Source organism: Crocuta crocuta, unplaced genomic scaffold (assembly GCF_008692635.1).
Source record: "Crocuta crocuta isolate KB4526 unplaced genomic scaffold, BGI_CrCroc_1.0 scaffold176, whole genome shotgun sequence".
In the NCBI taxonomy this organism is placed as follows: Eukaryota; Metazoa; Chordata; class Mammalia; order Carnivora; family Hyaenidae; genus Crocuta; species Crocuta crocuta.
The window spans coordinates 2,106,291-2,122,135 of NW_027531905.1; the positions used below are offsets into that span (position 1 = coordinate 2,106,291).

Sequence of the window (15,845 nt, forward strand, 5' to 3'; positions counted from 1 at the left end):
AAGAATGGAGGAAGTGCATAACGTCTAACTTGAATTGTCCTACCTTGTTTGAGCAAAAGACAGTGATGGGACAGTGACATCTAGTGGTGTGCCTTTTGAAGAGCCTTCAGAAGGAAAAGATTTCACAGGGATCTCGTTCCACATCTTGATTCTTTCCCCCAGGGCTCCTTGCGCCTGAATCACCTTAACAGCTTTCTAAATTGTGGCTTAGAGACTTTGTGTCCAGAATGGCATTGTTTATTACTCTTGGCTTTGCATATCGTGCTGTAAAATTGGGATGGGAACGTTCTGAAGCATTGCCCAGGATTAGCAACAAGAGGGTACTGTCCAAAGAGACACTCATCCCCTTTTACATATGAACCCATAGCAGCAACCATGCTCCTGTGTACTGGATTTTGGAACGAAATTGAAACATTAAAGCAGGGATGCCTGGCTGGCTCAGTCGGTGGGGTATGTGATTCTTGATCTCAGGGTTGTGAGTTTGAGCCCCATGTTGGTTGTGGAGACACTTAAAAGTAAAATCTTCTAAAAGACAAATAAATGAAATAAATAAAATATTAAAGCAGTAAAAATTCTATAGAGCTGTCCGTTCTGGTGTTAATGCCTGAGATTGTTTTTTATAAATGTAAAGATCATGGGGGCACCTGGGGGGCTACGTCGGTTAAGCATCTGACTTCAGCTCAGGTCATGATCTCACCATTTGTGGGTTCGAGTCCTGCATCGGGCTCGCTGCTGTCAGCGCACAACCTGCTTCAGATCCTCCATCTCCCTGCCCCTGCCCTGCTTGTGTTCTCTCTCTCGCTCAAAACTAAACAAGTATTTAAATGAATGAATGAATGAATGAATGAGGGAATGAATGAATGAATGAATAAAGGTAGGGGTTATGTATATCAGCATGGTAATACTCTGCATGCCATGCACACCTGGTGATACACATGCCATGGAAGCTGTGACAAGTGTTGGCACTTGTGGTTTATAAACTGGGCCTCATATTTCTAGACTGGAAGAGGTGATCTCATCTTTTTGTTTAAATACATGTTGATCATAAAGAACAAACTATCTGTGATAGCCAACAGAGTCCTTAATATATTACAGTATCAGGATTTTTTGTTTGTTTATTTGTTTTTGAGAGAGAGAAAGTACAAGTGGGGGAGGGACACAGAGGATCTGAAGTGGGCTCTGTGCTGACAGCAGAGAGCCCAATGTGGGCCTCGAACTCATGAACCATGAGATTATCACCTGAGCTGAAGTTGGATGCTTAACCAGCTGAGCCATCCAGGCACCCCAGTATCAGGAGAATTTTATAGTAATTTGTAGTTAATTTCAGCATGGTTCTTTCAGTGATTCCGTATAGGTCAGTGATCATCCCCATCAAAAAGCTGAGCAATGCAATCATCACATCGAACCCATGGATCTGTGTCTCAGGAGAGCTAGGAGACACGGGAGTAATGCAGATTCCCAAAAATCTCCTCGAAATGACTTTTGAGGTAAGTTCAGCTAATACCTTTCTTAGCAGAAAATGTCTTACATAGATTCTACACAGGATTCCAGTTTTGCTTTTTTATTTTTCCTCAAATCAAGTAGTACAAAGAAGTACTCAAGCATGCAGGATCGTTTTTGTGAGTATAAACCTAAAGTTGTCTTTTTTTTTTTTTAAACAATGTTACTGTTTTTAAAATTTTGTTTAATGTTTTTATTTATTTCCGAGAGAGAGAGACAGCATGAGCAGAGGAGGGTCAGAAAGAGAGGGAGATACAGAATATGAAACAGGCTCCAGGCTCTGGGCTAGCTGTCAGCACAGAGCCCGACAGGGTCTCCAACCCATGAACCGCGAGATCATGACCTGAGCTGAAGTCGGACGCTCAACTGACTGAGCCACCCACTTGCAATGGAATACTTTTGGGCTGTGCTAGGTCCTATCCCATGATTCCTAGTGCCTCGCACAGAACCAGGCAAGTAGGGAATGTTCAAGTCCATACTGAATATTGTAAAATGCTCCCTGCCTCAACCTGGACAAAAGGACAGGAGAGCTGACACCCATGCTTCTGGCTTGTCGGCCACATGGTGGCATTTATAGAGTCATTCTATAAAAATACCTCTCAATATTGTAGGCAGTTTTCAGGTCTCACCTGGGGAAGTATTCCGCTATCTTTGAGGCCACATGCAGGTCTCCTGGCATGCAGGAAGAAGACAGATACGTGCTCTTGTTGCAGGAGGGAAGTGGTACTGACTGACAGCCCTCTTACGTTCTTTGGTGTCTAGGAATAGCAGTTTCCATTCCGTCATAACACCCCCAGAGCCATTTTGGCCCTGTGTGACTAATGGACTCACAGCCAGCCACCTGTATAAAAAAGATTAAGACCCTTGGCTTTTCTTTGACTAGCAAGTGTGGAACATAAACTCTGTTATAAATCCCATCATTATTGTTTCCAGACGCTCTCTCATATCTGTCTCCTTTTCCATCTGTCCTGCCACAACTAATTCAGTATGCGATCCTCCCTCACCTGGATTGCCATGATGCCTTCTCTCTCACCTTGATACAGAGAAGTCAGGGGCTTTAAGAACTCATAGCTCTGATGTTCCCACCCATACATAGTCAGCTGGGGGTTTGTGATATTTTATCAGAGTTTAAAAGTCAGAATTTAATTGACATTTATTTTTATTATTCTGTTATCATTGCTGTCTTTCGTACCTGTCCACCACGGGTCAGGAAGGACATTCATAACTATACTTTATTTATGATAGCTTGAAAAACTTCTAGCAGATGAGGTGTGAGGTCAGTTCTGCCTTAGCATTTTATTAGAAACAGAAAAATAGCCATGTCAGTGATTTTTTTTTTATATCTAAAGCTGTTTCCCTGACCGCACTGTAACTGCATCTAAGTAGCATCATTTTGCCACTTCTTGAAATTCTTCTCATCCTAAAGGCACACATTCTGGGTTCCCCAGTTAGAAATATTTTTCCTTTTCCAGTGTTTTTCTAGTATTGCTTACATCTCTAGTTGAGCACCTTGTACAGTCCCCTCATTTGATAGTTAATGTCCATGTGTCTCTTCTCTCATTAGATGGGATGTATTAGATGTGAATATATTTCTCTACTGCAAAGCAGAGCACATTACACAGGATGAGTCCTCTGCAGTGGTTAAATTAGATGGGACCAAAGTGCCATCACTGACACTAAGAGGTAGTAGGGGTGAGATCAGGCACTGAATAACCCGTGGTCATCCTGTCCCTACAGTGCCAGAACTTGGGGAAGCTGACCACTGTTCAGATTGGTCACGATAACTCAGGACTGCTGGCCAAGTGGCTAGTGGATTGTGTCATGGTCCGAAATGAGATCACAGGACATACCTACAGGTAAGTAAACGGCTTTGGGAGCTCAGAACTTAAGATTCTTTAGACAAGAAAAGGTTTAAGAATTGTTTTCTTTCTAAAGCTTTCTCCCTGCCTTCTGAATTTTAGTTTAGTTTTTTGGGTTATTTAATTTTGCTTTTGTTTATGGAATACAAAATTGCACCCCAAAAAAACTTCTAAAAATTTAATTGTGTTTGCTCTTAATGCTTAGTCCACAAGTGTTGGAAAAAATTGATATAACTCTGATTTTAAAAAAAGAAAGTTGAAGTAATTCATTTAGTAAGTGGAAAGGATCTTTTCTACTCCGCTAGTTACAGCTGACACTATACTCTTTGGAAGTACTCTCCTCTTTTCTCCTGTAACTCAGATCCCAAATTAACTTCTAGTTTGAATATATTCTTCTCAGAAGCTAAGCACAGGATTTTAGTATAGACTAGGTATGCGAATTGAATCATTTTAATTTGGTTGAGTGTGATAACAATTTATGGCTATATAAGAGAGAATGTATTTTTCAGATTCATACTGAAGTGTTTCTAGGGGTGAAATATCCTGATATGTTCAATGTACTTTAAAATACTTCAACAAAAAGTAGAGGCACCTGGGTGGCTCAGTTAGTTAAGCATCCGACTTCCACTCAAGTCATGATCTCACATTGAACCCCGAATTGGGGGCTCTGTGCTGACAGCTCAGAGGCTGGAGCTTACTTCAGATTCTCTGTCTCCCTCTCTCTGTGCTCCTCTCCCACTCACACTGTCTCAAAATAAATAAACAAACATTTTAAAACTTCAACAAAAAATAAAAACAAATCATATGGCCAATCATTAAGTCTAGGTGATTAGAACATGGGTATCTCTTATACTGTTCTCTTTAACTTTTCTGTATGTTTGAAATCTTAAAATTTAAATATAAAAAACAACTCATAGGCACTAAAATGATAGGCTTCACCCCTGGTACCATTTAAAAAATTCTGATTAAAACTCGTCATGTAAAACACTGGTGATTGAAAAGTTGTTTTTCTGACCTACAAGGTTCCCGTGCGGGCGATGGTTGGGGAAGGGCATTGATGACGGAAGCCTGGAGAGAATCCTTATTGGGGAACTGATGACCTCCGTGGCAGATGAGGACCTGGGAAAGCAGTGTCGGACTCCACCCCAGCAGAAATCCCCCACCTCAGCTCGGAGACTGAGCATCACTTCACTGACAGGAAAAACCACCAGTAAGTACTGTCCAGGTTAAATTTTCAGTGTGCCTCAAGTGTTGTGGGCATCCTGTGGTCATTTTGCAGGAAATTATTGCATTAATGAATTGTGGTAAGATGAAAAAGAAGAAAACTGAAGAAAATTAACTTGGGTGAATGGAACATAAAAGAGGGGAGGGGAAAGATGAGGGAAAAAATAAGGCAAGAATTAACAAATAATTAAAAGCCTGAAGAATTTAGATGTTAAAATCAAATAAAAACTGCATGTTCTCTTGTAATTAAGCTATAGAAATATGAATAAATAATATTTTTACTGAAACTTAAAGGAGGAGGGACACCTGGCTGGCTCAATCAGTAAGTAGCACATCTGACTCTTGATCTTGGAGTTCAAGCCCTATGTTGGGGGGTAGATTGTACTTTGGGGGGAAAATATGGTAGCTGGGGCACCTGGATAGCTCATTTGATTAAGCATCTGACTCTTGATCTCATCTCAGGTCTTGATCTCATGGTTGTGACTTCAGGCTCCAAGTTGGGCTCAAAGCTGGGCGTGAAGCCTACTTTAAAAAAAAAAAATTAAAAAAAGGGGGCGCCTGGGTGGCTCAGTCGGTTAAGCGTCCGACTTCGGTTCAGGTCATGATCTCACAGTTCATGGGTTTGAATCCCTGTCGGGTTCTGTGCTGACAGCCAGCTCAGAGCCTGGAGCCTGTTTCCGATTCTGTGTCTCCCTCTGTCTCTGACCCTCCCCTGTTCACACTATCTCTCTCTCTCAGAAATAAATTTTTTAAAAAAAAATTTTTTTTAAAGTATAGCTCTCCCAAAAGAAAAAGAGACAAAAAAACCTAAAGGAGGATTAAGGATGGTTTATATTACAGTATTCCCAGAGAGCCGTATCTAGCTATCCAGAGCCCATTTTTCAGAGAGAAAGTCTAAAACGTCCTCTCCCTACCCCCATCCTCCTACAGAAATGATAAAATATGTAAAGGAGTGACTTCTCTGGATAGGATGCTATGCTTATATGCCATTTTGGGTTTTTTTGTTTGTTTGTTTTTTTAAATAGTTTGTAGGCTTTTTTTTTTTTTAATGTTTTATTTATTTCTAGGAGAGAGAGACAGCGTGAGCAGGGGAGGGTCAGAGAGAGAGGGAGACACAGAATCTGAAACAGGCTCCAGGCTCTGAGCCGGTAGTCAGCACAGAGCCCGACGCGGGGCTCGAACCCACGAACCACGAGATCATGACCTAAGCGAAAGTCGGATGCTTAACCGACTAAGCCACCCAGGTGCCCCGCTTCTATCCCATTTTGAATAGTACCATAAACTTCTGTTATATGCTAATGTGGGCTTTACTAGACTGAATAATGTCTCCCAAGGGTATTAGATGCTAATTCCGGAATCAGTAAATGGTACTTGATTTGAAAAAAAGATCTCTGCAAATGTTATTAAGTTAAGGATCTTGGGATGGGGAGATTATTCTGGATTATCTGGGTAGGCCCTAAATGCAGTCACATATATTCTTAGAGAGGCAGACAGAAAGTAGACACACACAAGAGAAGACAGTATAAACAAAGATTGGAGTGATACAGCCACAAGCCAGGGAATGCCAGCAGCTACCAGAAACTTGAAGAGGTGACCATACTCTTCCATAGCGCCTCCAGAGGAAGTGTGGCCCTGCCCTGATTTCTGCCTGGTGACAGTTTCTGACTTCTGGCCCTCCAGAACTATGACAGAATAGATTTCTGTTGTTTTAAGTCATCCAGTTTGTGATAACCTATCATAGGAGCCACAAAAAACTAGTACAGAGGCAGTATGATTTAGTGAAAAATTACAGAAGTTTATCAGTAAAGTGGTTTTATTTTAGCCATTGACAATAAAACCATAAGTAGAATAACAAGGGTACCTGAGAGGTCCTTAGTTTACTAACAAAAACATTTCCTTAGATATTTTCAGTCCCTATCCATTTATTAGCACATGGGGATATATTAATATTAGAATGATATAGTCTAAAAACCCCCCTATTCTTTCTCAAATTATCTCCTTGATTCATAATTCCTTGTTGCCTTCAGAAGTAAAGTTCACACCACACACACTAGAAAAACAAAAATTACAAAGACTGATAATACCAAATATTGGTGAGGATGGAGAGCAGTGGAATGCCCGGACGTTGCTAGCGGGAATGCAGAAGAAAAAGTTTGGCAGTTACTTATAAAGACATCTATACACTTAGCATACACGTGACACAGAATCCCACTCCTAAATATGTACTGGAGAGAAATGAATCCATGTATCTACACTAAGACTTGTACTCAGATGTTCGTGGGAGCTTTATTCATAATAGCCAACATGGAAACAACCCCAGTATCCACCAGCTGGAGAATGGATAAGCAGAATGTGCTACATCTATTCAGTGGGATACTACTTGGCAATACATAAAAACGAGCAAACTATTGATACATCTAACAACATGGGTGAAACTCAGAAGCATTATATACGTGAAATTATATAAGTGAAAGGAACAGACACAAAAGGCTAGGTGCTATATGATTCCATTTATACTAAATTCTGGAAAAAGTATAATGATAGAGAGCAGAGCAGCAGTTGCTAGTAGATGAGAGCTGGGAAAGGGGATTGACGGAAAAGAGAACAGGGGAACTTTTGGGGTTGATGGCACTTTTCTACATTATGAATGATTGTGTTGGTTACATGACTGTACATCTGTGAAAGCTCATCAAATTGTACACTTAAAATTGGCAAATTTATGGTATGTAATCTTAAATTGACTTAAAAGACTGACTTTTTTTAAAAATTTTGTTTTGTTTTTATTTATTTCTAGGAGAAAGAGAGAGAGACAGCATGAGCAGGGGAGGGTCAGAGAGAGAGGGAGTCACAGACTGAAACAGGCTCCAGGCTCTGAGCTGGCAGTCAGCACAGAGCCCAACGCGGGGCTCGTACCACGAACCGCGAGATCATGACCTAAGTGAAAGTCGGACGCTTAACCGACTAAGCCACCCAGGCGCCCCTTAAAAGACTGACTTTAAAAGATTTCAGCTCAGTCCATCCAAATTATTACAACTTCTGAAACAGTTCCAGTTTCATGTAAGAGGATAAGGCCTCTACTTTTGGTCATATTTTCTTTTCCTCACTCAATAAGTAGAAAATTTTAAGTAACCTGAATTCTGAAATTCAGAGATGGGAAACTGGCATTTTCTCTCAGTGTGTGTGCATAGTGATATTTAGAGAACTAAAAGTTTTAAGTAAATTTTTAAAATACTACTGATTAGGGGCACCTGGCTAATTCAGTCAGTGGATTATGCTAAACTCTTGATCTTGGAGTTGTAAGTTCCAGCCCACGTTGGGTGTAGAGATTACTAAAATATAAAATTTTTAGGGGCCCCTGTGTGGCTCAGTAGGTTAAGTGTCTGACTTTGGCTCAGGTCATGATCTCAAGGTTTGTGAGTTCGAGTTCCGTGTCAGGCTCTGTGCCAACACCTCGGAGCCTGGAGCCTGCTTCGGATTCTGTGCCTCCCTTTATCTTTTTGCCCCTCCTCTGCACACATTCTGTCTCTCTCTCAAAAATAAATAAAAACTGGGGCGCCTGGGTGGCTCAGTCGGTTGAGCGTCCGACTTCAGCTCAGATCATGATCTCACGGTTTGTGGATTCGAGCCCCGCGTCGGGCTCTGTGCTGACAGCTAGCTCAGAGCCTGGAGCCTGTTTCAGATTCTGTGNTCCCTTCCTTGCTCGTGCCCGCCTCCTCTCTCTTTAAAATAAATAAACTTAAATAAGGGCACCTGGGTAGCTCAGTCGGTTAAGCGTCCGACTTTGGCTCAGGTCATGACCTCACAGTTCGTGGGTTCAAGCCCCGCGTCAGGCCCTGTGCTGACAGCTAGCTCAGAGCCTGGAGCCTGTTTCCGATTCTGTGTTTCCCTCTCTCTCGTACCCTCCCCCACTAATACTCTCTCTCTCAAAAATAAGTTAATGTTAAAAAAAATTTTTTTAATAATAAAGACTTTAAAAATAAAATACTAGTGATTACTACAGGACTGTTTTATAATGAATGAAAGTTGGGGCACCTGGGTGGCTCAGTTGGTCAAGCACCCGACTTTGGCTCAGGTCATCATCTCACAGTTCATGGGTTCAAGCCCCGTGGTGGGGCTTTGTACTGACAGCCAGCTCAGAGCCTGGAGCCTGTTTTGGATTCTGTGTCTCCCTCTCTCTCTGACCCTCCCCTGCTCACACTGTCGGTCTGTCTGTCTCTCTCTCTCTCTCAGAAATAAATAAAAAATATTTTTAAAAAAATTTTTAAAAATATAATGAATGAAAGTTTTCAAAATAGGGACATCTTGGTGGATTGGTCAATTAAGCGTTCAACTCTTTTTTTTTTTTAATTTAATTTTGAGAGAGAGAGAGAGAGAGAGCCAGCACCCTCAGGCTGCACTTGTGTGGGTCTTCTGAATGGAGGGCGGGAGGGAGAGCCACCTTCTGCCTTTGAACTGCCCAGTTCCTCCACCTTTATTTGCAGCCAACTGAACTGGTCTAGGAGGCCGCGGGTGTGAGTCCCCGGGGGGAAGAAAATAATACAAAGACTGCAAGTACTTCTGGCTGCTTTCATTTTCTGCTGTCTCAGCCCACAGGCCACTCGCTGTCTCTGACTCAACCCTGAGATGTGAATGAGGTGCCACGTCTGGGTTCCCAGAGTGCTCCCAGAGTGCTCGGTGGCTCCTCCTTCGGGGCAGGTAACAGCGCTGTCCTCTGGGCTCTGTGCGCGCTCCTGCCCTTTGTGAGACAAAGGACGGCGCCCTTGGCCTCCTGGTGGCCCTCTGCTACCTGTGCCAGCTCCACACACAAGGGCGCCAACTTCCCCCGGGTGCCCGCCCCGCCTCCCCCACACTTCCTACCACCTTCCATCCCCCGCCTTCAGCCAGTCTACCGATGTGGCTGTTGTGTCCAAGCAGGGTTTTTGACTTTTGTAGAGACACGCCTGGGTATGAACACACCTTTTTCTAGTTAAGAAAAGGAGTTTCTTTTTTTTTTTTTTTAATGTTTTTATTTATCTGTGAGAGAGAGAGAGACAGCATGAGCAGGGGAGGGTCAGAGAGAGAGGGGGACACAGAATCTGGAGACAGGCCCCAGGCTCTGAGCTGTCAGCACAGAGCCTGACGTGGGGCTCAAACCCACAAACCGTGAGATCATGACCTGAGCTGAAGTCGGACGCTTAACCGACTGAGCCACCCAGGCACCCCAAGCATCCAACTCTTGATTTCAGCTCAGGTCATGATCTCACAGTTCATGAGTTCAAGCCCCACATTGGGCTCTGTGCTGATAGTGTGGAATCCAAGCCTGCTTGGGATTCATTCTCTCTCTCTTTCTCTTTCTCTCTCTCTCTCTCTCCTTCTCTCCTTCTCTCTCTCTCTCTCCTTCTCTCTCTGCCCCTCCCCTGTTCATTCTCTGTCTTTTTCAAAATAAATTAAAATTAAATGAATAAAATAATAAAATAAAAAACTTTAATAAATTTGAAATTATGTATTTCATTATATTTTTTAAAAGCTTTTCAGAATAGATCTTCACTTTTTTTTAAGTTTTTTATTTTGAGAGAGAGAGAGTAGGCAGAGGAGGGGCAGAGAGAGAGAAAGAGAATTCCAAGCAGGCTCTGTGGCACCATCAGCACAGAGTCCAGCTTAGGGCTTGAACTCACAAATGTGAGATCATGACGTGAGCTGAAGTCAGTAGTCAGACACTTAACCAACTGAGCCACTCAGGCGCCCCTAGATCTTCATGTTTAAAAGAGAAAATATTCAGGGGTGCCTTGCTGGCTTCATGTGACTTTTTTTTTAATGTTTTATTTATTTTTGAGAGAGAGAGTACAAGTGGGCGAGGGGCAGAGAGAGAGGAAGACGTAGAATCTGAAGCAGGCTCCAGACTCTGAGTTGTCAGCACAGAGCCCAGTGTAGGGCTCAAACCCATGAACAGTGAGATCATGACCTGAACCAAAGTCCGACACTTACCAACTGAGCCACCCAACCACCCCAAGCATGTGACTCTTGATCTCTGGGTTGTGAGTTCAAGCCCCAAGTTGGGCATAAAAACTATATATATATAAATATTTCAGAGAAAGGAAAAACAATACTATCAGCTAAAGAGGCCACAGTATCAGTCCTTCAGTCATTAGAGGTTTCTATTTTAACAATTTTTATGCATTGATAATAGAAAAAGTTACTTGAGGGGGCGCCTGGGTGGCTCAGTCAGTTAAGCGTCCAACTTTGGCTCATGTCATGGTCTCACAGTTTGTGAGTTTGAGCCTCGTATCAGGCTTTCTGCTATCAGTGCAGACTTCAGATCCTCTGTCTCCCTCTTTGCCTCTCCTCCCTCCCTCTCTCTCTCTCAAAAATAAATAAATTTTTAAAAAAAGAAAGAAAAGAAAAAATTTGCTTGAGTTTTACGAGAAGAATGTTTTATGCAAGAAATCCTCCCCCAGTATGAATTCGAAGATTCTTTTTCTTTTTAAAGGCTTATTTATTTTGAGAGAGCAGGAGAGTGCAAGCGATGGAGGGGCAGAGAGAGGGAGATACATAATCTGAAACAGGCTACAGGCTCCATGCTGTCAGCACAGAGCCTGACATGGGGCCCCAACTCATGAACAAAGTGATCGTGACCTGAGCCAAAGTCAGTCACTTAAGCAACTGAGCCACCCAGCAACCCTGAATTCAAAGACTCTCAAACACTAGAAGGTGTAGTTTGTCCTTTACAGTGTGATATGTAAATGAAATGTAAGCATTAATCACCATGAGAAATTACCAGCTATTTAATTTTTCTCATTACCTACTTCTTTCCCTAAATAAAATCTGTTCACCATCTTTTTTTTGTTTGGTTGGGTTTGTTTTGTTTTGTTTTGTTTTGTTTTTGTTAATCTCTAGATAAAATGTGTTCACCATTTCTTTCTTGGGTTTTGGGAGGCAAAGGTAGTTTAGATCCCATTCAGGCAGCCCACCAAGCTCTCCCTCAGGAACAGGGCCTGAGCAAGTGCAGGCCAGGAGAATGAAGCAGTAACCCAGATAGACCCAGATAGACTGAACAGCCAGACAGGGAAGCTGTTCTGGGCCCTGGGTGCCTCAGTGTACCTGGTAGCTTCCTTTTACTTTAAGCACAACAGCATCAACAGAGATTTCAGGTTAGCCATTCAGAGCTTCACAAACCTTGGTCTGTGCCCACTAAGGAACCCAGAGGTAAGTAGGATAAGGGAGTACCTGAGGAATGATGCCAGGGGTCTTTCCCACCTTACTTCTCAGATCCTGGAGCTTGCTAGCACAGGTACCATGCCAGGTGAGTTACACCTATAATATCTCATTCACTTTTCCCAGTGACCCATGAGGTGTATATTTTCCCTAGTTTAGATTGAGGAAATTCAGACTCAGAAGTTACACATTTAACCAAGGTTATAGATTGCAATAGTAAGGTTGGAATTTGAATCTAGGAGTCTCTTGGATTCTTTTCCTTTGTGCCAAGACTGGCCTGAGGCAAGTTTCATGGAGCCCCTGACAAGCCATCCTCTTTGGGGAAGCATTTCCTGCATGGGTGGACACAGTTGGTAACCCATAGTGTATTTCCCTTGAATGAGAATTTAGCTGCTGTTCATTATTTTTTCAGAACCCAATGCTGGACAGATCCAAGAAGGAATTGGAGAAGCTGTAAACAATATTGTGAAGCATTTTCATAAACCTGAAAAAGAGGTATGATGGTCAATCAAACTTAATATATATGATTTTAGGGGCACTGGGGTGGCTCAGTCGTTCAAGTGTTGCATTTGACTCGATCTCAGCTCATGTCTTGATCTCGGGGTTGTGAGTTTAAGCCTCACGTTGGGCTCCACATTGAGCATGGAGCCTACTTCTACTTTTAAAAAATTATACATATATAATTCTAAAGCCACTTTTATACATGATACATAATGCAATAGAGGGTGTGTTTTTATTTGTAAGCTTTCTAATAGCTACAAGAACATGCTTTATAGCTACCTTCAACACTCTTTTCTCTAGTGTTTTTCTCTTTTTTTTCTTTAAGTTTATTTATTTTTGAGGGGTGGGGAGAAGATTCGAAGCAGACTCCACGCTAACAGCAGAGAGCCTGCCTGATGTGGGGCTCGAACTCCTGAGCCAAGAGATAATGACCTGAGCTGAAGCCAGATGCCTGACTGAGTCACTCAGGCACTCCTTTTCTAGTATTTTTCTTAAACGTAGATGCAGCAAATTATTCTTTGGCACTGTGTGTTTTGCTTCACAGAGAGGAAGCCTCACAGTGTTGCTGTGCGGAGAAAATGGCCTGGTTGTGGCACTTGAACAAGTCTTCCACCACGGCTTCAAATCTGCCCGCATCTTTCACAAGAATGTCTTCATCTGGGACTTCATAGGTAAATTAACGGGGGGGTGTGTTACTATAAGGGCACTGAAATGTTTCTTAGAAAACTTGAAGACCCAGGAATTTAAGCAAATAAGGGCTAGTGACAAGGGAGTATGTTTTTAAAAATAAATATCAAATTAGCACTATCTTTGCTTTTCATTCGGTCGACAAATATTATAGTGTCCATAATATTCCAGACGCTCATTATTCTAGTTGCTCAAGATATACCTCGAGGCAGTAGAGCATGCAGCTCCTGAACTCGGGGTTAGGAGTTCAAGCCAACATTGAGCATAAAGACTACTTTGAAAAAAATATATATACATTGAGATATAAATAAACAAAACACAAAAATTCCTCTGGTTGACCCACTTACATTCTTGTGGGGGGCAGAAACACAGATAATACAGAAAAACATAACAAGTATGCAGTTCAGCAGGTATGTTAGAAGGTGATGGTTGGCCTGGAAAAAAATGAAGTGAAAGGAAATGGAGTGAAAAGTGCTTTTTTAAGTGGGGGTAATTATACGCTTTGTGGACCAGGTGATATTTGAGCAAAGACTTAAGGAAGTGAGGAATTGAGCCATGTGAGTATGTGGGAGAAGAGCCCTCCAGGTGGACAGAATTGATAAGGCAGAGGCCCCAAGGTGGGAGTGTGCTTGGCCATTTCATGGAGTAGCAAGACTAGTGCTACCAGGGCAGGGGGAGGGGGACAGAGAGTAAGAAGGCCCTGGGGAGAGCCAGGTGCTGCAGGGCCTTCCAGCCTTTGGAAGGATTTTGGTCTTTATCATGATTGACATAGGAAGTCATTGAAAAGCTTTGAGCTAAGGGGTGAGTGACATAAAATACCTTACGTTTTACTCTAGCTTTATGTTGTCCAGTAAGTATGGTACCACTAGCTACATGTGGCTATTTAAACTTAAATGTATTTAATTTAAATTAGATTTAAAATTCACTCCTCAGTCACACCTGCCTTACCTAGTACTGAACTGAACCTCGCAGGTACAGAACATTTCATCCACCACAGAGAGTTTTGTTGGAGAATACTGCTCTAGCTTGCTAAATAAGCTTTGCAGTCTTTATTCCGGTATGTGGTTCTTCTAGAATTCCCAGTTTTCTTAAAGGGGTGATTAATCATTTTGTGTCTTGTAAATATAGTCTAGATGAAGTGGTTGATTTTATCCAACTTAGAATTTTTAGACAAAGAAAAGAAAGTTGACAGAGCTCGGCCTCCAAGAGTGATTTTTTTTTTCTTTTGGAATGCCCAGAATCTTGCTGCTCCTGTTTCTAATATATGTACACATATTTCTTCCTCAGATTTCCTGAGTCAGTTCCATTTCAAGGATTTTGTTGTAAAAGGTTAGCCAGCCACTGTATAACTAGAACAGAGGGCACATCTCGATGGCTACTATGTATTTGCTAGTTACTCCTAGAAGGTTCCAGTCTTGACAGAGGAGTCCATTTTTTTTTTTTTTTTTTTTTTTTCCNAACTCCTGGGAGTGTATCATTTCCAGTGGGAAACATGGACCTCTAGAATTCATCGTGAAATCAGTGATAAAGTAATGATTTTGGTTTCTGGACTGGCTCTAATGCAAAGCATCGTTAGTGTTTCGAGAATAAACTAAGTGATTAATCTTTCTGTGTATGAAGTATTAATGTGTATTGTGATATGATTCTGACTTCCTTCCCCAGAGAAAGCGGTTGCTTATTTTGAAGCCACTGACCAGATTCTAGACAATGAAGACGATGTCCTTATTCAGAAATCATCCTGCAGAACCTTCTGCCACTATGTCAATGCCATTAATACTGCGCCCAGGAACATTGGGAAGGACGGCAAATTCCAGATTTTAGTTTGCCTGGGAACACGGTATAAAGCCAGCTCTTGACTTTCTCTATCTTTGTTATGTGTTGGACAGGAGTCCAGAAGGGGCTGTCCTTGATCGTGCCCCTTCAGAGCTCTCCCATGGGCTCCTTTCATTGCAGGTTTTATTATGAAACTACCGTTTATTGGGTGTTTGCTGTGTAGTGACACTGCTGGGTACTCATTCAGTTGCCCTAGCACTTCACCGCTGCCCTACGTGAAATAGCACTGGGACCCTCATTGTACAAATCAGAAAACAGGTGAGGCACAGCTCAGTTAGCAGACTTTCCCAAGGTCACACAGCCAGAAAGCAGCAGAGCTGAGATTCATTCCCAGTCTCACCTGAGTGCCCAAGCTCTCAACCGTTACACTACATGGCTCCTCAGGTAGGTAGGTAGATAGGTAATAGGTACCTTAGTAAGGAATTTGACACACCAGCACTTACACACATAGATACTCACCGTGTAGAGTTTGTGTTGTGGATATATAGCAGCATGTTGTTTTAAATTTAATAACATTGTAGACTTCATATGATATAAATAATTCTTAACTGTATGAAGTCTTCCCTTTGACAGTTTCCTACCCCTTTGTTTTTTGAAAATGACGCATAGGAGCTTTACAATCCATTAATTTTTAAACAACTGTCAGAGTTATAAGAAATGAAACATGTAGGCCTTTAGAACAAGATTTTTTTTTAAGTTATCTGGCAACGTTTGTTGTTTTCTACAGACCTAGATCCCCAACAGGAGACTGGCAGGCCTAGCTATGGTTGCTTTTGTCATGAAAGGCATATTGAGGGGCCCCTGGCTGGTTCAGTCAGAAGAGCACGTGACTCTTGACCTCAAGGTCGTGAGTTCGAGCCCAAGGTTAGGTGTAGAGATTACTACTAAATAAATAAACTATTTTTTTAAAAAAGCATATTGAGAGATGCTCAATAAGGGTGTCTTAGATATTTAGTGACAGATAACTGATGTCAGAGGTTAATCAGGACACACTGAAGGTTGAGATGTCCTCCTGAAAGAACTAAGCTCTAGATTTCTTCTTAATAAAAG

At 42.0% G+C, this 15,845-nt stretch overlaps 1 protein-coding gene across 1 annotated transcript in view; it reads left to right on the forward strand.

Annotated features, from left to right (window-relative positions):
• DENND5B (DENN domain containing 5B) overlaps positions 1 to 15,845 on the forward strand; it is a 119,999-nt gene that overhangs the window by 98,723 nt on the left and 5,431 nt on the right. Inside the window, exons 14-19 of the mRNA XM_077774599.1 lie at positions 1,342 to 1,487; positions 3,238 to 3,356; positions 4,382 to 4,569; positions 12,187 to 12,269; positions 12,820 to 12,946; positions 14,625 to 14,799. Coding sequence (XP_077630725.1) covers positions 1,342 to 1,487; positions 3,238 to 3,356; positions 4,382 to 4,569; positions 12,187 to 12,269; positions 12,820 to 12,946; positions 14,625 to 14,799 — 838 coding nt within the window. The remainder of the gene's footprint in view (positions 1 to 1,341; positions 1,488 to 3,237; positions 3,357 to 4,381; positions 4,570 to 12,186; positions 12,270 to 12,819; positions 12,947 to 14,624; positions 14,800 to 15,845) is intronic.